This window comes from Thalassophryne amazonica, chromosome 13, assembly GCF_902500255.1.
Source record: "Thalassophryne amazonica chromosome 13, fThaAma1.1, whole genome shotgun sequence".
Classification (NCBI taxonomy): domain Eukaryota; kingdom Metazoa; phylum Chordata; class Actinopteri; order Batrachoidiformes; family Batrachoididae; genus Thalassophryne; species Thalassophryne amazonica.
In genome coordinates, this window is record NC_047115.1 from 46,086,932 (window position 1) to 46,109,471 (window position 22,540).

At 38.7% G+C, this 22,540-nt stretch overlaps 1 protein-coding gene across 8 annotated transcripts in view; it reads left to right on the plus strand.

Annotated features, from left to right (window-relative positions):
• Positions 1-16,183, plus strand: part of tmem87b (transmembrane protein 87B) — a 32,656-nt gene extending 16,473 nt beyond the window's left edge. The window contains exons 6-19 of one of the 8 annotated variants that reach the window (XM_034184839.1): positions 1,996-2,155; positions 2,439-2,500; positions 3,059-3,242; positions 3,347-3,446; positions 3,550-3,643; positions 4,415-4,486; positions 7,595-7,703; positions 8,266-8,324; positions 13,017-13,120; positions 13,222-13,295; positions 13,407-13,502; positions 13,663-13,714; positions 13,819-13,849; positions 15,271-16,183. In XM_034184839.1, the coding sequence (XP_034040730.1) occupies positions 1,996-2,155; positions 2,439-2,500; positions 3,059-3,242; positions 3,347-3,446; positions 3,550-3,643; positions 4,415-4,486; positions 7,595-7,703; positions 8,266-8,324; positions 13,017-13,120; positions 13,222-13,295; positions 13,407-13,502; positions 13,663-13,714; positions 13,819-13,849; positions 15,271-15,312 (1,239 nt within the window). In that variant the 3' untranslated portion in view covers positions 15,313-16,183. Of the gene's footprint in view, positions 1-1,995; positions 2,156-2,438; positions 2,501-3,058; positions 3,243-3,346; positions 3,447-3,549; positions 3,644-4,414; positions 4,487-4,715; positions 4,788-7,594; positions 7,704-8,265; positions 8,325-13,016; positions 13,121-13,221; positions 13,296-13,406; positions 13,503-13,661; positions 13,715-13,818; positions 13,850-15,270 lie in introns of all 8 variants that reach the window. The other 7 variants (XM_034184844.1, XM_034184842.1, XM_034184846.1 and 4 more) reach the window with 7 other exon arrangements.
• Positions 16,184-22,540: the final 6,357 nt, after the last annotated feature.

Sequence of the window (22,540 nt, forward strand, 5' to 3'; positions counted from 1 at the left end):
GAATTAAAGCTCTGTCTGGGTTTTTGATTAATTAATAAGCTGGAATGGAAGATTGCTGCTAATCCTCCGCCTCGGCCTGTGCTACGAGCATTCTGACAGTTAGTGTGACTCGGGGGTGTTGACTCATTTAAACTAACATATTCATCCTGCTGTAACCAGGTTTCTGTAAGGCAGAATAAATCAATATGTTGATCAATTATTATATCATTTACCAACAGGGACTTAGAAGAGAGAGACCTAATGTTTAATAGACCACATTTAACTGTTTTAGTCTGTGGTGCAGTTGAAGGTGCTATATTATTTTTTTCTTTTTGAATTTTTATGCTTAAATAGATTTTTGCTGGTTATTGGTGGTCTGGGAGCAGGCACCGTCTCTACGGGGATGGGATAATGAGGGGATGGCAGGGGGAGAGAAGCTGCAGAGAGGTGTGTAAGACTACAACTCTGCTTCCTGGTCCCAACCCTGGATAGTCACGGTTTGGAGGATTTAAGAAAATTGGCCAGATTTCTAGAAATGAGAGCTGCTCCATCCAAAGTGGGATGGATGCCGTCTCTCCTAACAAGACCAGGTTTTCCCCAGAAGCTTTGCCAATTATCTATGAAGCCCACCTCATTTTTTGGACACCACTCAGACAGCCAGCAATTCAGGGAGAACATGCGGCTAAACATGTCACTCCCGGTCTGATTGGGGAGGGGCCCAGAGAAAACTACAGAGTCCGACATTGTTTTTGCAAAGTTACACACCGATTTAATGTTAAGTTTAGTGACCTCTGATTGGCGTAACCGGGTGTCATTACTGCCGACGTGAATTACAATCTTACCAAATTTACGCTTAGCCTTAGCCAGCAGTTTCAAATTTCCTTCAGTGTCGCCTGCTCTGGCCCATAACCAGAGTTTGATCCTCGGCGGGTGTGTCGTCGAGTGGGGAAAAACGGTTAGAATTGTGAACAGGTTGGCGGTGTACACGGGGCTTCTGTTTAGAACTACGCTTCCTCCTCACAGTCACCCAGTCGGGCTGCTTTCCCGGCTGCTTGGGATCTGCCAGGGGGTAACTAACGGCGGCTAAGCTACCTTGGTCCGCACCGACTACAGGGGCCTGGCTAGCTGTAGAATTTTCCAAGGTGCAGAGCCGAGTCTCCAATTCGCCCAGCCTGGCCTCCAAAGCTATGAATAAGCTACACTTATTACAAGTACCGTTACTGCTAAAGGAGGCCGAGGAATAACTAAACATTTCACACCCAGAGCAGAAAAGTGCGGGAGAGACAGGAGAAGCCGCCATGCTAAATCGGCTAAGAGCTAGTAGCTACGCTAAGCTAGCGGATTCCTAAAAACACGCAAAGTGAATAATGTGTAAATAATTTAGAGGTGATTCAGCAGGAGTGCTTTAGTTAAGGCACGTAAAGATTACACTGGGAAACAAATCGTAATCTAGATAACTAGATCAATCTAACTGCGCAGATTAAACAGCTAACAGATACAGAAAAACACCGCTGTGCTCCGGAACAGGAAGTGATACAATACCGCAGTGAGAGCCAACCACCAATAGAGGCAAGCAAGCTCAAACACTCTGATGGATTGAGAAAACTAAGTGTATAGGTTGCCTGTGAGTACAGCATCACATCCTGCAGTCATAGTGATTTCCCCATCAAATGCTTTGAGATCTTGTGTTTTTTTTAAGAATATTTTTCCTCCATATTGTGTAAGTAATGGTCTTGTTTTCAACATAAAGTAGTTAAAACCACCAGATAAATTTGTTTCCAGTTGCTGCTGTTCTTGTTTGGTTAAAAACAGTTTCAGTAGTAGTAATGGTGGAGGTGATAGTGGTAGTAGTAGTGCTATAGCAGTTCTGTGCTTGTCAAGCTTAATCAATCTGCAGAACCAAATGTACTTTTTACAAAAATAGTATTCACCCCATTTTCCTTTTTAATAATTGTTGTGAGTGAACACTGTATTTAATAATTACAATAAACATGGCATAACTTTGTGATTCTGTAGGATGAAAAATCTGACAAATGGCTTAAAGAGGAGTATAACAGCAGTCTAAAGAACAATGTGAATGTGAAAAGCATCATAGCCACCACATGGAAGGACGGGCCATACTTGCTGATTGTACAAATTGTGGATGACAAACAAAATACCAACTGGAATTTAACAGGTGAGATTGCTTTGAACAGAAAGCTGCTGCCTTAGCATAGATGGACAGTTATCACCCAGTATCACTTAAATCTGTATGGAAGGCAGTAAAACGCCAGGGTGGATTGAAAAGTCTTCTCAACTTTGATCATTTTACTGTCCTTTTGGGGAAAAAACATCTGTAGTATATTTTGCAGCTATTCTTATGTGACATTCTTAGATTTTACCATACAAGTACAATGTTAACCTATGAAATACGGTTGTACTTTTCCTAGCTAATGCGTGGTTTGTGTTCATGCCAACAGTAAATGTCATAATGAAAGGAACCCATGGCTACATTTCAATCACAGAATGGCCTCTTATGATTGTAAGTACATGACTACCAAACTGAATCACAGTACAAGTATTTACTGTATTTTATTGCTACCATCATTTACTAGCATCTTTGATTTTACCGCAGGAGTCTTTTGAACATAAAGCTACTGCTTTGGATGTACTGTTGCAGAATCTCACCTTCAAAAATGCATTTTTATGCTTTACCTTTATAATGATTTATCAAAACCGCTGTGGTATCATGTTTTGATGAATAACTCTATTGGCACAATTTTGGGCATTTTAAAAGACACGGGGGAACAAGAGAAAAAGTGCCCACAGTGAGGTTCCTGGATTACTATGCGCAACCATGAAATGGAAAAAAGATGTTAGTTAGGTTTAAAAATTGACTTTTCAGCTCTCCGAACCATCACAAACACTTTGGGGTTCCAGACCTCAGTAACTCGCACCATAACTCTTCAGATCATGCTTGAAGTTTTGTTATGGTATTTAACTTTTTTTTTGAATGGATTCCTTCTTTTATGTGATATTTTACCCAATGACAGACAGTTACGTGTTTGCACACTAACCCTTCTTCATCTGTTTATTCTAGTTCTACATGGTGATGTGCATTGTGTACATAGTGTTTGGCCTGATGTGGTTTATGTGGGCAGCCTGCTACTGGAAAGACCTGCTGAGAATCCAGTTCTGGATTGCAGGGGTGATATTCCTGGGAATGGTGGAAATGGCAGTCTTCTGTGCTGAATATGAAAACACCAACGCTGTTGGTTCTGCCTGTGAGTCCCAACAGATGAACCTGAAAGACTTTCTTCCAGTCAAGTGAGATGGTAAGATGTGTGTATTTTTATTGTAATTTTCCTCTTATTTTTATTATCTGCAGCTCTGGGCTTACTGATCTTTGCAGAGTTTATTTCTGCCCTCAAAAGGACCTTGGCTAGGTTACTTGTCATCATCGTCAGCCTTGGTTATGGTATTGTGAAGTACGTCAACATTTATGTGTACCCATGTCTTATATTACTCTAAATATTCACAAGCTTAAGTAATCAACAGTTTAATTTGTTCGTGTCTGGCTTTTTTTTCTAGACCTCGACTGGGGGCTGTGATGCACAGAGTGGTGGGGCTTGGTATTCTCTACTTTGTCTTTGCAAGCATTGAAGGTGTCCTAAGAATTACTGGGGTAAGAGGCTTTTCTTTATGTATTTATTAAATCTTAGTAGTTGACTATGTTGTTATTATCTTCATGGAACGGAGCTGCCTTGTTGGAATTGCCAAATGTGATGGAAATTCTATCACAGGTTACCGGAACCCAATTTTAAATTCAAACCACGCCTTGTTGGAATTGCCAAATGTGATGGAAATTCTATCACAGGTTACCGGAACCCAATTTTAAATTCAAACCACAATATCTGAGTTATATATTTAGCACAAGAAAGCAATAAAATGTAAGAGCACTCAATAGAACACATACAGGACCTACACCAGTGTCCTAATACTTAATTAAAAAAATAACATTAAATATTGAAGTCCTTAAAACCTTGGGTGCTACATGCTGAAATGTAATTGTAATGCTGAACAAACAGTTTCACCAATGGGTGCTACATGCTGAAATGTAATTGTAATGCTGAACAAACAGTTTCACCAATTTTAATGAGAATGACTTTATTTTAATTTGAGTAATCGGCTAACATATCAACAAAGGTATAAAAATATAATATTCTTGATTCAGATTTTAAAAAACAGCTCAGTTGTTTGGTGTTTATACAGTACGTTGCTTTTTTGAGTTAAATAAAAATGTTCCATCTTGATTGATTTGAATATCATGACAAAACATAAATAACAACTCATGGTTTCAGAATGCTGAGTTGCAGTCACATTTGAAACTGATATCATGATTTGTTTCATTTATTTTTTTAATATGTATTTTTGGTTGGATGTCCATGCATTGAAGGGTCGAGACCAAGGCCCAGCTCTCATTACAGCGATTATTCTGGCTGTATTTGACTCCTGCTGCATCTGGTTCATATCCTTCTGATGTAAGCTTCAGACATTTTGGACTTCAACAGTTTCTATGACTTTTTTTTTTTTTTGCATTTTGGACTGAATATTTTTCTTTGGACTTTGATGAAATGTCCTCTGTCTTACAAGTTTGCTACACTTTTTTTTCTCTACCTATCGGTGATTGTTTTTTCCCCTCTACATGTTTATCCTCTCCTGTTTTTCCTCTGGTCCTGCTCTGTCCTTGCTTCTAGGCGAAAGACTCTGACTTGGCCCTGTTGGCCAACATTCCCCTGGCTCTGCTTGACTCTTCTCTGTGCTGGTGGATATCCTTTGGTGCAACTTATGCCATTCCTTGTGTTGGTTTCCTCTATTCCTCACCGATTTTGCTTTCACCCAAGTTAAATCAAGGAAGGCTTATCTGCAGTGTTCCTCTATTTACTGTTTTTTGGTTATTTATTATGTTTGGTTTCCCCTAAACAACTTGAAATGAGAGAATGTGTATAGGTTGACAGACATTTTATTGGGAATTGCTGCAGATAAACTGCTGTTGTGTCCATCATCCTCACTTCCTGCCCGACTGGACACAGAATGAATCATATCTTACAAAATTGCCACTAATTGACAATTTTGGTCTGAAATAAGCAGGATATTGATTTGCATGACAAAAACTACCAATTTTTTTTATAGGTGATTCTCCTAAAACAGGGTTTGACTTTAACTTTGCTGTTATTCCCATTTTGTGTGTGTGTGTGTGTGTGTGTGTGTGTGTGTGTGTGTGTGTGTGTGTGTGTGTGTGTGTGTGTGTGTGTGTGCGCGCTGTATTACCCTATTGCGTATATAATATGGTGTGCATTAGTAATCTCAGTTTTTGGTTGGTATCAATAGTGAAGCATCACAGTGTATTTATCTATTATGAGAAGGTTGGCTGTTTCTGTAATGTTTGGATAGAGCAGTTGATCTCCACTATATAAGGGTCACAGTTATGCATCACAGAGCTTATCCCATTGGTCACTGGTTGAGAGGCCGGGTACACCCTGAACAGACTGCCAGTCTTTTGTAGTGGGACACATACAGTTGTGAGTGGAAGCTTACATGCGCTCATCATGGACATGAATGTGATGGTAGTTTTGGGTTGTTAATGGTGTCCTTGAACTGTTATATTGCCAGGGTGGAATGATTGTACAGCATACATCATTAATGACTGTAAAAACACAAGAATTGGCTGCACAAATTTGAATTTATTTTAGATCTTCTCTAATCCACACAGGGTCAAAATTATACAGACAGGCCCAGATAGCCCCAGCAAAACTGTCAGCACAACAGCACCAGAGCATAATGCTGCTACCACCATGCTTGACAGTTGGTACAGTGTTCTTAGGTTTGAAAGCTTCACCTTTACTCCTCCAAACATACCTCTTGTTATTTTGGCCAAATAGCTCAATCTCTGTCTTGTCCGATCATAAAACCTTTCCCCAGAAGGCATTTGGCTTGTTCACATGGGCAGCTGCAAATTTCAGTCAAGCTTGAAGGTGTCACTTTTGGAGCAGGGGCTTCTTTCTTGTTTGGCATCTTTTCAGTCCTTGGCAATGTAAAACTTGCTTCTCTGTGGACACTACCAGAGAAACTACCAGCTGTAGTCAGCCGTGATCACTAACAAGGAGTTAATAGGATTTGGCCTTTTCACGTTATAAGACATTGTAGAACCTTCCGCGCCACTTACTGAAAGATTTAAGTGAATATACGATGATCCACTGTATCGAATGTAGCATTAAGATCTAACAGTAACAGAACTGTGGTAGTGTCCAAATCCATTGCAAGGATATCATTTACTATTTTAGTAAGAGCTGTCTCCATGGAATGATGTGTTCTAAATGCAGACTGCAGTGGCTCAGAGGTTATTCTCAGTAAGGTGGTCCATGAGCTGCTGTGAAACCACTTTTTCCAGAATTTTAGAACAAAATAATAGGTTTGATATCAACCTATAATTTGTCAGTAGACTGGTGTCAAGGTTAGATTTCTTAAGTATTGGTTTAACTATAATAATAATAATGACATGGGTTTATAGAGCACTTTTCAAGTTGCATTATTCATTCACTCGCACATTCACACGTTGGTGGTGGTAAGCTACTAGTGTAACCACAGCTGCCCTGGAGCAAACTGACAGAAGCGTGCCAGCCATTCTGGGCCTGCGGCCCCTCCGACCACCACCTCATTCATACACAGGGAAAGTGTCTTGCCCAAGAACACAATGGTAATATACAGATTTTTGACTGGTTGAGAGCCGGATTCGAACCGCCGACCCTTCGGTCATAAGATCTCTTGCTCTACCAGTTGAGCTGTTGCCATTTAATCTCTGCAGTTTTAGGAACAGACCAGAGGTGCCCGAGTGACAGGTTAATAATTTCCAGTACAGTAGGCCCAAGTGTAGGCCACAGGCCCTTAAACAGTTTTGTTGGTATAGGGTCGAAAAGACACATTGTGCATTTAGCAGAGTTGCAAATTCAATAAATCTAGGTGAGGTATCAGTGATGGCAGCTACGTCAGTAACAGGGTGCAGTGGCAGCACTAAGGCATGCTGGGATATATGTGACCTAATTTCATCTATTTTTTTTTTTCTGTGAAGTAATCTAAGAATTCTGGTCAATTTAGAATTTCCAATTTGTTGATAATTCCATATTCAATGTTATATAGATTATAGATGAGGTTTGGTAACTATTTTTAAGTTAGTTTGAAATGCTGGAGAATGCAATGTTTTATTTATAAGTGACCCATTAAGGGAGGAGTTTATATAATCACATCATGTGTGGATTGACCACTCACTTCACAGAAAACTGGACCCATCAGTATTATAGCAGTTCATCAGTAGTACATCTAAACATGTTCATGTAGAGAATGTATACAATTGTTGTATATAATAGTCTGGGGTTTGCCTAGGCAAGTCATAAAAATGTCCACAACACTGTGTTGGCTCACAGAATCATTTAGTGCTCTCTAATTGTTATTTTGGGAGCTGTGTTGTCTATGCAGGACTTTTTGTCCAGCAACTGATAAAAAACTCTGTATGTTTACATCTGTTCTGCTAAAATCTCTATGTACTACCTGCCATGTGTTTACCTTGACTGCTGTTAACATATTTGTCAGTCTGGCACAAACCATTAAGATGCTAAAACTGAGGAGAAACCCCATCAAGTTGTCTCTTTACAGGCACTTCACAAACACACTTGTATTTGCTGTACTTGGTAAGTCATACAAACAGCTGTAAATTTACACTGCAAAAACTGATATCTAAGAAAGTTTAAAGAAAAAAACTTGTTTAAAGAAAATTTGACTTAATTTTTGTCTAAATAGAAAAATAATCTTGTCAGGCATTTTTTACATAAGAAAAAAAAATGTCCAATTTTTGGAAAGGTAATGGATTTCAAATCATCCAAGCAAAGGAACAAGATTGTTTTCCTTATTTAAAGACAGAGGCTAATCTTAAAAAAAAAAATAATAATTCTGTCTAGTTTTAAAGCTTATTTTGATTCTTCAGTGCCTAGGCATTTTGCTGGTTTTGAGAATTCTAACCAAGTAAATTTTTCTTACTCCATTGGCAGATTTTTTTTAGCTTAATACAAGACAATTTGGCAAGATTTTGGATTATTTGGGTTATTTTGAGAGGGATAGTTTTTGCAGTGTAAAAATAGACAAAAAAAGCTTAGATATTTAAATTTTCTACCATATCAAGTTGTTCTAATTGGGTCACAATGGTATTGTCATAAGACGTGCAGTATGTCTTAGATCTTGTCATTGTCTTCGCAGCATCGATCATTTTCATGGGTTGGACTACAAAAAAGTTTCGGCTCGCAAGTTGCCAGTCTGTGAGTATGGTTTAGATATTTGCTGTATAAACATGGGTATTTTTAGGGGAAAAAAACAGACATTTTTACAAAAGCAATTAGACGTCAGGGCCCATATTCGCAAAGCATCCTAAGGTTAAAAGTAGCTCTTAGTGATGTCATTTTATGAAAAATCTTATTATTAGAAAGACATTTCTTAGAATTTTCCCTTGGTAAGCTAAAAGTTATTCACAAAACGTCTTAGGCCTTAAGAGAGCACCTAAGGTGCTAAACTGTTAAGAGGAGGACTTTTAAGAAGTGTAAGAGTGTCTTAAACGGACAAAATGGTGGAAGGAGACACATTCCCTGTATGTAGAATGACAGTGATTCAGCACTTCGGTACCGACCTAATTGTGCAGGGATAATGTGACCTCATCAGGAATAAGCTTACTTCCCACTCAGGCGTAGCATAATAATGCCTGAGCTGAAGGTCATCACAACATTGTGATACCTGGCTACGGGAAAAATGTAAATTCTATGATTTTCATACAATTATTAATATCAAAGTAAGCAATGTCAGCAAGTTACAATTTTCCAGAGGTCTCAAATTCCAGCTTCAGAAAGTAAAAGTCCAGCCACATATTTGTTCCATCTTCCCAATAAATCAGCTGATTGTAATTAGTTCAGCTCTTCATTCAGGTGGATGAGCTAATTATTGCGATCATCTGTTTTAGGTGCACAGATAGAAGCAACACTTGGGAGGGTTTTTACTTTCTGAAGCTGGATTTGACACTTCTGCAATCTTCACTCTCACTTTTTGAAGCTGTGTAAAAATTCATTTAATTTAGCTGAATTTCATCATCATGACATGACATTCAGAGCGGAGCGCATTTGTTTTCTCTTTCCCTTTTTGTGACACCCAATCACAGCTCTTAGAAGACTGCATCATACCTAGCAATGGGGTCAACACCGCCTCTTCACAAAGATAGAAGTTTCTGTCCCCTCATTGCTCAGAGTTGCTCTCAGACACTCCCTGGATGACTTTTAACCTGAAGACTCCTTGCTAGGAATCTTTAGGCTAAGTTGGGAGCTCTCTGAGAGGACTTTGCGATTCTTTGTGAATATCGGCCCTGGTTTAGTCTTGAAGGCAAGACACCAGGGGCCTGTACTACGAAGCGGGGTTACTGGCTTATCAGGGTAACTTCGGGAGTAAGTTGATGATGTGTGGAGTAACTTCCCAGTTAACTCGTACTACAAAAGGTGGATAGGTTTTGATCGAGGTATGCTGCCATGGCAATTTATGCGTGTGCCAAACCTGCTCCGAGCAGGTTATGTTCTTGGTTAGCTTGAGGTTTTCGCTTAACCACTCCGTTTATAAGTACTGTCCATCCACCAATCACTCTGAAGACAATGCCGGCCTACCTGGATGATCCGTTTGATATTGGGGCACAAATTGTGAGGGGCTCTCTTCGCAGGGCGAGGGTTTTTAAAGACCGCCAGAATCCACTGACATACCCGGACGATATTCTCTATGAAAGATATAGATTCTCAGCCGAGGGAATTCGTTATCTTTGTCAGCTGATCGGGCCAGAAGTCTGTAACATCACCCATCGTACACAGTAAAAAAAGACTGTCGTTTTACAGGAAAACACTGGCAGCTGTGGTTACCAGGGAATTCCTGTAAAAAATACAGCAGTTAAATGTACAAAAAAAAAGAGAGCTCTTGTTTGTAGATTTAACAGTTCTTTTAATGTGAGTCAGCTGTGGTTCATTCACTGTAAATCCATATACATATTATGTCTGTAATGTTATCTACTGTGCTGCTGTATGTTTTACAGGAATTCCCTGGTAACCACAGCTGCCAGTATACTGTATGTCGTATGATTCGCAAGGTGGTACTTGCTCTATCTAAACTGTTGGATGCATTTGTCGTTTTCCCTGGCCATTTATCCGCAATGCAAATCAAAGAAGGGTTTTATGCAATTGCAGGTAATTACTAATATCAAAATAGGTCTAATGCATGTCCATTAATTAGGCGAAGTGGGGCTTATCAAGCTATGAATATAAACCTACCGTTCTGAAGGATGTTTTTATATTTCATCTTCACCTGCTGCCAGGTGCGTTTGTCACTGCTATTGCATCTGACATATTGACAGGATTAGGAATAGCAGTCATACAGTCAAGGTAGCCTATTTAGGAAACATTATTAGTAGGCCTATGCCCACTTCTGAATCGTGTTGCATCTGGGCGTAATTAATAAAAGGAGCTCATTTTTTTGACACATATTAGACATTCCACAGGTTAATCATCTGTAACAGATTTGGAGAACAATTGAATTGTACTTACGCATTTACCCGATCAGCAATACGTTGCCAACAAGCCTGTCTTGCTTTATTGGCAGATGATGTGTTCGATTTCCCCCTTAACATTAATTTAAATTCCTCGTAATAATCATGCGTTCTCCTTCGGTAAAGTAAGGTGACCGCGCCATCATTGAAAAATGGTGACGTGTGCTGCAACCTGCCCCTTTTATGTGAATGCGCACAAACTCCAATTAGGTTAACACAGGTTCAACAAATCAACATCTTATTCAGCGTCGTAGTACTGATTAACACCACTTGAGAAAACCAGGTTTTGTCAACCCCGGTTTAAGAGGTTGACCCTGGGTTACATCTGAGTAAGTTAACCACGCTTTGTAGTACAGGCCCCAGGGCTTATATTCACAATAAAACAAATGCACTCCGCGCTCCCAGTTATGAATGGACAGTAAAATCAACTGATCATATAACCTGAACTGTATTAAGAAATGTGTAATCATGAAAATAACTTAATATCATGATGATGAAACTCAGCAAAATTAAATGAATTGTTACACAGCTTCAAAATGTTTGTAAAGTACCTCATTTACATACTGATTATCATATTGATTAGCTTATTGATATATTTACTCCCTATCAGTGGTGGGCACAGCTAACCAAAAAGTTAGCTTCAATAACAGATAATCAGCTAACTGAAAAGTTATCTTTTAAGCCCCTTTCACACCGGGGCTGCTCCCAGGTGGAAGCAACCTAGTGCCGAGACGATGCAGCTCGGCGCCACAACAGCGCGAGGGGCGCAAGCAAAAATTAAACATGTTTAATTTTTTTTTTTTGCATCCTCTGCTTGACGCAGAATTAAGTGGTTTCAGTGCAAGTCAAAGCAACAGGACAGTACTCAGCATGACTGGAAGATACACCCTCACAAGACGACATTGCCCGATGCCAATTTATGATTCCTGCTGTGTTTTTGTTCCCAAAGTATAAATCACGCAGGATTGTTTTTATACCGTGTACTCAATGTAGTAATAACTGCACGCTTAAAAAAAAAAAAAAAAAAAGACCACAGGAAAAATAAAATGCTGATTGCAGCTGCTGCTCCTCTCTGTGTGGAGCTGTCTGATGAAGAGATGCACTGTGAAGCAGCTTCTTCTCTCACAGATGTGTTTAAAGAAAATCCATAAAAGTCCTGCTCACAGACTGATTGCCAGAGACAGCCAGTAAAAAGTCCGGACATCTCCAGTCCACTCACGGACGGTTCGTTCACGTATGCACATGTGAACAATTAAAAGAAAAAAAAACTGCAGGCAGTTAGTTCCTTTCTCTCCTCAAACTCTCTCAACACAGTTAAAAAAAAAAAAGGACATAATTCCTGCTGACAGACTGATTGCCAGAGACAGGACATGTCAACATCAAGTAGAACTCCAGACATCTCCACATTTGCTCACAGAATAGAAAGAGAAAGAGAAGAAAGAGAAACTATAACAGAACTCAGAGCGCAGACCTGCAGCTCAGCACAAGAACAAGTAGAAGAGAAGTTAGAGTGCACAGTCTGTCTGCAGCCAAACTGCTGACAGACTGAGTAACTACGGGTGATTTTGCCAGCATATTAGTATGGGGTCAGAAATGAGCATTTTTCTTTTGTGACCAGTTGTCCTTTGTCTGCAGAGGATAGAGCGGTTTATTCTACAACCAGCTCTTCTCTGTTTGCTAATTAGCGGTTAGCGGATTAGCGGAACTGTGCCCACCACTGCTGTCTATGCTGGTAATTGTGCAACTGTGAGCAGTACTGATATTTGCTGTAATCCAAAGCCAGAGCCGAGATTGCAGCACAAGCAAAGTTCATCTCAAACAGGTGTGGTTAAGCTTTGGATGATGACATCGCTTAGTTTGATTGTTAATAATTGTATGAATGTTAAACATGTTACTATGCTGGGTGGGAAAAGTAAGCTAATTCCTGAAAACGTTATCCCTGCATCATCAACCCGGTAGCATGTTACTGAATCGCTGCCATTCAGTATACAGAGAATATCTCTCCTTCCTTCCTCTGTCTTTCCACCGTCTTGTTTGTCTAAAACACTCTTAGGCTTCTTTAAAGTCCTTCTCCCTCCTCTTAACTGTTTTTGTACCTTGGGAGCTCTCTTAAGGCCTAAGATGCTTTGTGAATAACTTCTATCTTATCAAGGAGAAATTCAAACAAATGTATAAGAATTTGAGGAATTCTAAGTTTTTTCTTAGAATGACAGAATGATTTTTCTTAGAAGAGCTACTTTTAGCTTCAGGATGCTTTGTGTATATGGGCACAGATGAAGTCAGTTGTCTAGCTGCCTTTCTGTCTCTGTCGTTGCAGCCTATTAATGTTCTACAGCAGACTGACAGTATGACTTTATGACTAAAGTTTTATGCCCCCTGTGTTAAGGATTGGGTTGAGCTGTGGGTGGATGACGCTTTCTGGAGCTTCTTGTTCTCTGTCATTCTGCTTGTCATAATGTTTTTATGGAGACCATCAGCTAACAACCAAAGGCAAGTACCACCACGGCACTGCTGACTTGACCTATGGTAACATGAGTGTCACGCCTTACTCCTGTTTGTGCTCATTTGTCATGCCATTTAAATGTTCCCAGATATGCATACACTCCTCTCATTGATGACTCTGATGATGATGAGGAGATCGAAGAATTTCTTGCTGCAAATATGGGTGCAGTAACATCATTGAAGCATTACCTTTGTCCAACATATTGCAGACATTTGAGTAACTTAAGTCTTTAAGTGTTTTTTTTTTTTTTTAAATGTCCTCCTTTATTCTCAGCAGATGGCATAAAGTTGAGAGCGTCTAAAAATGAGACAAACGGCACTTTGAAGCCCGCGGAAACAAACCAAGTAAATGTCACAACTATTAACTTGGGTTGGAACAAATTTTCACTCTATATTATTAACTTTTTAGATTTTAATTTTGTATGTTTAGATTGGAACATTATAGAAAGAAACTACGAATTTGGAAGTTGTTGCTGTATGAGAATAAGATCCAGCAGATGGCAGTATTGACTTTTTTGTTCCTTTGTAGGATGCTGACTTGAAGTGGGTGGAGGATAATATTCCAAGCTCTCTCACTGATGTGTAAGCATTCAGTCATACCTTTATTTATTTTTCCAACACACTGTTTGACACAGGCTGTGTGTGATTCTCATGCTGTCCCTCTTCTCTCTTGTTTGTCATTGTAGGGCTCTACCAGTCCTGCTAGACTCAGAGGAGGTAAATAAATTTAAAAATCAAGATTTGTTGATTTGAACCTAAAGGTATCTGTTCACATTTGGAGGGATGAATATGTTTTGTCAAAAAGAAAATCCAAACTACATTAAGCGGTGAACCTACCTAGAACAATGTGGCACCCCCTACACCAGAGGTCTCAAATTGATTCCAGAATGGGCCAAGAGGATGCAGGTCTTCTTTGCAACCACACACTCCACCAGATGAAATTCACTGAACTGATTCCATCTGTTCACAGTGATATTAATAATAATAATAACTACAATAATATATTAAATTTGAAGGGTTTCTTGTCTCACACTCCCACAGCAACATTAAAATAGTGTAGATTAGTGTACAATGTTTTCTGTTAAAAAATGTATTCTATTAATTGTCCATTTAATTCATTAAAAATATATATTCAGTTTTATTATAAATGATTTAGCATACAGTTGAATTTAAAGTTCATTAAAGGGAGGAGATATCCAAATTCATTGACATTTGAACATTTAAAAGTTAGTTGTCCCATAGCAACATTAAAATAGTGTAGATTAGTGTAGAGGGTTTTCTGTAATTTATTCTATTAAGTGTCCATTTAATTCATTAAACATATTTAATATTCCGTTTTATTATAAATAATTGAACATGCAGTCAAATCAAATTTAAAGTTCCATATAAGGGGGGGTGGGGGGGGTGTCCAAATTCATTCACATATTTGAACTTTTTTTTTTAAAGTATGCAATAGTTACTTTCACAAGTAACTAATTACTTTTCTAATGATGTAACTCTGTTACTAACTCGATTACTTTTTTTAACTATAACTAATTACGTTTGTACTGGTCTGTGATCCTGTCAGAACTGCGTGTTGAGTGCACAATTTGTCCAGATCGAACCAAAGCACAGGGACACACACATCATGCGATATTATTTTTTTATTTTTAATAGCCCCGATTGCTCTGGACACACAGACAACATGCCTCCTGTGTCCTTGGCATGCTGTTTGTGTGTCTGGAAGACAAACCAGCTGCTTCAATATACCCACTGTTCCTGACAAAACGTCCCCGGTGTGTCTTAATTACTGTTGTATTGACAGTCATGGTAGGTGGGTTCAAATTTTTTTTTCCCATTTGTACCTGAATTAATCAGAGAAGATCAGCTCAGTCAGGTGTATTTAACTAATCAACACCTGAGTGAGCTGATCTTCTCTCATTAGTTCAAGTACAAGTGGAAAATGTGCAAAACTTTGTGTCCCGAGAACCAGGGTTGGGAAACAGTGGGTCATCGTAACGTGATAATTTTGGCTCATGTGCCACTTCAATAAGTCAAGCACTTAATCAAACCATTACCACTCAAAGTCACACTGGTCTTACTGTAGTCTATATTTGAAAATTAGAAACTTTTCAAATAAACTTTTTTCTCCTTTCTAGGAAATCATGACTACAAAGTATGAGATGTCAAAGATGGACTGAGACCATCTCTTATTCTGGAGGAAAATTCAGCAGCTGTTTCTGAATGTGTATTGGTCAGCTCTTGCAGACGTACATCTGGTGGCGGCACGGCACTCACTTTTCAGGGAATCCCCCCGTAACGCTACAATGTCAGTGTTCTACGCCAGTGTGCAACCAGTTTGAAAGACCGTGTTGCTTCTTTGATAGACCTTTCAAGAATATGTATTTCATTTCAGCCTTCCAAAGAGAGTGTTTAATTTTATACCAAGCACTGTATTTATTTTGTTTAAATGAATTTGTCTTTTAAAGCAGTGAAAAACAGTGGGCCTCATGCAGGAACACACTCTGGCAGAGTCACTGAACGGAGCAGTAGCAGTTGTAGTCACATTTTATCGGTTGTAATGGAATGAGTTGTTTGTTCTAATAATTAACACATATAATGACTCTTTTCAAAGTAATGAGAATCTTTAAATTTGTGACCCAAATCCAAAACATTGGGGTGATAGGAAAACAAAAAAACTGCAGTGATTCTTGCATCTAATTTCACTTCTTTTTCATTGCAGGCAGTATGCATTCAAAATATTTAATGTTTTATGTGGTCAGCTTAATTGAATTTAATATACATTCATTCCTGCATTTAATTCCTGCAACACATTCCAAAAACGTTGGGAGGCTAAATAATTTACTACTTTGAACTGTTTCCATTCCTTCTCACAGTACTTAAGATATTTTTGGCTTTGAGGATACTAATCAGTGTAGCGTGTCAGGTGTTATTTTGTACCATTCCTGCGTGTTAAGGTTTGCAACAGTATGGAGTCATTTAAAAATTCTCCACACATTCTCTATCTCACAGTTGCTAGCATAAATGCTAGGTGGGTGGAGCATAGCAACAGACACACTGTGTCTGGTGTTGAGGAGACTATGCAAATTCAGCCACAGTTTCTGGTAATTTTCAGTAACTTATACACCATCCAGTATGTAGCAGACATTGATTTATTTTCTGTCTGTTTATTCCAGTTAAGGGGGGCCTATCCCAGGAGACATTTGTCCAGAAACGGGGTACACCCTGGACAGTTCGCCAGTCTATCGCAGGGCTGACACACGTAGAGAAACTCATTAACACACTCACGCACACCTATATCTTTGAAGGCGGGAGGAAGCCGAAGCACCCAGAAGTAAGCCACAAATACACAGAGAGGAATGCAAATTCCACACAGAAAGGACCAAATGGAAAGCGATCTTGGGACCTTCTCTCTGAGGCAACAGTGCTCCTGCTAGACATGCATAACGGATATTACACAGGCAAAAAAAATAGATCCATTGCATGAAAGTTTACCAGATTGGTTTTATCTGCATATGTTCTTTTGGTGTGTACATGTAGCATCAATTAGTTTTTGAGTTACAGTATTGTCTGCACAAAGTGGCTGGAATGGAAAAACACTCACTGTTACCAGGGCATAGTAATACGGTGCATCAGGAAAGTATCCACAGCACTTCATTTTTTTTCCCCCACATTTTATGTTACAGCCTTCTTCCGAAATGGATTAAATTCATTTTTTCCCTCACATTCACACCAAACAGTTCAATCTTTGTCTCATCAGATGAAAGAATTTTGTTTCTCATGGTCTGAGAGTCCTTCAGGTGATTTTTGGCAAACTCCAGGTGGGCTTCCTTTTACTAAGGAATGGCTTCCATCTGGCCACTCTACCATACAGGCCTGATTGGTGGATTGCTGCAGAGATGGTTGTCCTAGAAGGTTCTCCCTCCACAGAGGAATGCTGGAGCTCTGACAGAGTGACCATCGGCTTCTTGGTCACCTCCCTGACTAAGGCCGTTCTCCCCAATTGGTATCACAGCAAAGGCTGTGCATACTTATGTACATGTTATTTCTTAGTTTTGCAGAAGTCTTAAACAAAACTTTTCACATTATTATTATGGGAAATTGTGTATATGAATTTAATCAATTTTGGAGTAAAACATTTGTGCAGGAATTCAGTGAACAATTTGCTTTTCATAAGGTTTTGTATTTTTGACCACACTTGAATCTGAGACACACACACACACACCCTCCATCCAAAAACTGAAAAATCAAGAACTTTTGCTCTTATGCACTTTCTACATCAAAGCTGTGCCTAAACCTTTGTTTTTGTTTGAGGCCTGATCTGTTGAGGTCCGATTGAAAAATGTCTAAGGTTATTTTGCGCCTGCACAGGAGAAATAATATCTCTGTGTGAAACTGGTGGTCTGCGTCAGTGTACTTTGTGAATGTGAGTGGACAGTACATAAAGAATTTATGAGGGAATTAAAACTGAATTTAGGTTTGCCGTCATTCTCGTGTTCTGAATTTGTTGTGTGTGGGTTGGCTGTCTGACAAAATTAGCAAACTACTGTATTATTTATTTGTATTTAATGTGTGCTTTTAAGTTGTAAATGTATTTGTTTAATGACTGGTTCTGAACAGTTTTTCAGAAAACTACGGTTTATCTTTTTTTGTGCAGTGTTTGAGGACTTTGTTTTCAAAGAGATGGTGATGGTTGCACACACATGCCTTAACATTCATATTTTCAAGAAAAGAAAAAAAAAATCAGATTTTTATTGGTTTTGAAAAATGCTTTGGCCTGTGAGTTGTCAATTCATATATTTTGTTTTATGGATGGTAATATTTGTTGTCTTGGTTAAGGGTGAGATATATTATTATAAGCGAACAACCTGAATGAGTTTACATTGTAGATATTAATCTTTCCTTCCTTTTTCCAGTTGTTAGGAAACCTGGAGTAATTATGCTTATGATGGCAAGGTGTCCAGTTATATAAAGCTGTAACTACCTGCACTGCACGTTGATTATGTGTTCAGATGGTTTTTCACTGATTCCTGTTATTTCATATTTCCACAGGTGGAGAAGAGTGTGGATAATATGACTGTAATGAACTGAGTTTGAACCTTTCTTGATGATGTGTGCATTTCTTCCTTCTGAGTGTGTGCTATGTACAGATTACTGAAGGGTGTTCTCTTAGCTGTAGTTTTTTTTTTTCTTTTCAGGATTGATTTGGCAATACATTGCTTATTTGAATATATGTCAATTCTTGTGACTGCCACGTTTGTTAGGTCTGGTCTGGGAGCATACGAGCAGTAATCGTTCTTGTGACAGCCATTCCAACGGTACCTAACGACACACCAAGCAGACTTTGACAAATAACATTGTCATTGCTTAAGGACACTAGTTAGCATTCAAGTGTCACAGCTACGCAGTAAGCCTGGAACGCCCAGGACGACGAAGACCTGGACGATTGTTGTCCTGCATAGATACCAGCATTGCCAGAAACACCTCTGCCTAGCAAAGTCCACTTCTCCCGAGGTGAAGGGCCAAGTCTCAGCAACTTGAGACCAAGTATACAAAGTCTATCATACAACCCCTGGCAAAAATTATGGAATCACCGGCCTCGGAGGATGTTCATTCAGTTGTTTAATTTTGTAGAAAAACAGATCAGACATGACACAAAACTAAAGTCATTTCAAATGGCAACTTTCTGGCTTTAAGAAACACTATAAGAAATCAAGAAAAAAAGATTGTGGCAGTCAGTAACGGTTACTTTTTTAGACCAAGCAGAGGAAAAAAATATGGAATCACTCAATTCTGAGGAAAAAATTATGGAATCACCCTGTAAATTTTCATCCCCAAAACTAACACCTGCATCATATCAGATCTGCTCGTTAGTCTGCATCTAAAAAGGAGTGATCACACCTTGGAGAGCTGTTGCACCAAGTGGACTGACATGAATCATGGCTCCAACACGAGAGATGTCAATTGAAACAAAGGAGAGGATTATCAAACTCTTAAAAGAGGGTAAATCATCACGCAATGTTGCAAAAGATGTTGGTTGTTCACAGTCAGCTGTGTCTAAACTCTGGACCAAATATAAACAACATGGGAAGGTTGTTAAAGGCAAACATACTGGTAGACCAAAGAAGACATCAAAGCGTCAAGACAGAAAACTTAAAGCAGTATGTCTCAAAAATCAAAAAATGCACAACAAAACAAATGAGGAACGAATGGGAGGAAACTGGAGTCGTCTGTGACCGAACTGTAAGAAACTGCCTAAAGGAAATGGGATTTACATACAGAAAAGCTAAACAAAAGCCATCAACACCTAAACAGAAAAAAAACAAGGTTACAATGGGCTAAGGAAAAGCAATTGTGGACTGTGGATGACTGGCTGAAAGTCATATTTAGTGATGAATCTCGAAACTGCATTGGGCAAGGTGATGATGCTGGAACTTTTGTTTGGTGCCGTTCCAATGAGATTTATAAAGATGAGTGCCTGAAGAGAACATGTAAATTTCCACAGTCATTGATGATATGGGGCTGCATGTCAGGTAAAGGCACTGGGGAGATGGCTGTCATTACATCATCAATAAATGCACAAGTTTACGTTGATATTTTGGACAATTGAAAGGATGTTTGGGGATGATGAAATCATTTTTCAAGATGATAATGCATCTTGCCATAGAGCAAAAACTGAAAACATTCCTTGCAAAAAGACACATAGGGTCAATGTCAACGAGCAGATCTGATTTGATGCAGGTGTTAGTTTGGGGGATGAAAATTTACAGGGTGATTCCATAATTTATTCCTCAGAATTGAGTGATTCCATATTTTTTTTCCTCTGCTTGGTCTAAAAAAGTAACCGTTACTGTCACAATCTTTTTTAATTTCTTATAGTGTTTCTTAAAGCCAGAAAGTTGCCATTTGAAATGACTTTAGTTTTGTGTCATGTCTGTGATCTGCTTTTTTCTACAAAATTAAACAACTGAATGAACATCCTCCGAGGCCAGTGATTCCATAATTTTTGCCAGGGGTTGTAGTTGCCATGGCCCTTTCCCATAGAATCATGCGTAATTTCACTGTAAAGCCAAGTGAGTCAGATGTGGCGTTATATAATCTTTAGCATACTTTTGTTACACAATGTGTTCTGATCATAGACAATAATCTCGGACCAACATGTATGCACATTATTTAGGAGAGGATAACTTAGGTATTCTATACTAATGTGACCCCAATGAACAATGTGCCAAAATCTCTATCCAGGATGAACAGCCCAAAAATGACCACGCCCTTTTTCATCCCGAGTGTTACTTTAAATACAGCTGTATTTTCTAAATTTCAGCAGCTACAGATTTTACTCAGTATGTTCAGAATGACCAGTACATGTTTAGAAGGGTCATAGAAGAGTGTAAAATTTATAATTCTGATATTTTAAGAGAAAACCGCTAAAAAACATTAGGTGTTAATGTGTTTGAAAAAGAACAATAATGTGTTGCTATACTGTAGTGTTCAGAATAATAGTAGTGCTATGTGACTAAAAAGATTAATCCAGGTTTTGGGTATATTTGTTATTGTTACATGGGAAACAAGGTACCACTAGATTCAGTAGATTCTGACAAATCCAACAAGACCAAGCATTCATGATATGCACACTCTTAAGGCTATGAAATTGGGCTATTAGTAAAAAAAAGTAGAAAAGGGAGTGTTCACAATAATCGTAGTGTGGCATTCAGTCAGTGAGTTCGTCAATTTTGTGGAACAAACAGGTGTGAATCAGGTGCCCCCTATTTAAGGATAAAGCCAGCACCTGTTGAACATGCTTTTCTCTTTGAAAGCCTGAGGAAAATGGGACGTTCAAGACATTGTTCAGGAGAACAGAGTAGTTTGATTAAAAAGTTGATTGGAGAGGGGAAACGTATACGCAGGTGCAAAAAATTATAGGCTGTTCATCTACAATGATCTACAATGCTTTAAAATGGACAAAAAACCAGAGACGCGTGGAAGAAAACGGAAAACAACCATCAAAATGGATAGAAGAATAACCAGAATGGCAAAGGCTTACCCATTGATCAGCTCCAGGATGATCAAAGACAGTCTGGAGTTACCTGTAAGTGCTGTGACAGAAGACGCCTGTGTGAAGCTAATTTATTTGCAAGAATCCCCCGCAAAGTCCCTCTGTTAAATAAAAGACGTGCAGAAGAGGTTACAATTTGCCAAAGAACACATCAACTGGCCTAAAGAGAAATAGAGGAATATTTTGTGGACTGATGAGAGTAAAATTGTTCTTTTTGGGTCCAAGGGCCACAGACAGTTTGTGAGAGGACCCCCAAACTCAGTTTGGATATGTCAAAATACTTGAAGAGGTCATGTTGCCTTATGCTGAAGAGGACATGCCCTTGAAATGGGTGTTTCAACAAGACAATGACCCCAAGCACACTAATAAACGAGCAAAATCTTGGTTCCAAACCAACAAAATGAATGCCTCGCAGATGTGAAGAAATCATGAAAAACTGTGGTTATACAACTAAATACTAGTTTAGTGATTCACAGGATTGCTAAAAAAGCAGTTTGAACATAATAGTTTTGAGTTTGTAGCATCAACAGCAGATGCTACTATTATTGTGAACACCCCCTTTTCCACTTTTTTTTACTAATAGCCCAATTTCATAGCCTTAAGAGTGTGCATATCATGAATGCTTGGTCTTGTTGGATTTGTGAGAATCTACTGAATCTACTGGTACCTTGTTTCCCATGTAACAATAAGAAATATACTGAAAACCTGGATTAATCTTTTTAGTCACATAGCACTATTATTCTGAACACTACTGTAAGTTGTATTGTTGGCTGTTGGGACATTTCCCTGATAATCTTTAAAACATTTAAGATCTTAGATATTGCTGTCTGCTAAAGAAACAAGTTTGTGTTTTTCAGTTTAAATCAATATTTCATTGATAACAGTATGACTGAAAATAAAGTTTCATTTGGCAAGTTTTCATTTTCTTTTGATGTACGGTAATATGTTGACTCACTTATTTGAGCCATTTTCTCTTAAAATATCAAAATAGAAATTTTGCACTTTTCTATGACCCTCACATTTTAAATATCTTGGAAAATCTATAGCTGCTGTAGACAATACAGCTGTATTTGAAGTAACACTTGGGACAAAAAGGATGTGGTCATTTTCAGGCTGGTCTCCTGGATAGAGATTTTGGCACATATCCAAAGTTGTTCAAGTTGTGGTCATATTAGTCTAGAATGGTTGAGTTTTTCTCTCCTAAATGATGTGCATACATGCCTCAGCTAGGTTCTCTACTATGTTACCGGGGTGCAGGAATGTAATGACGCTTGGGCAGTGACAAGACTGTTCTGGAAAAATTTTACACATAAGTTCTTGTAAACATAGCATAGCATGTGTGTCTGTGCATA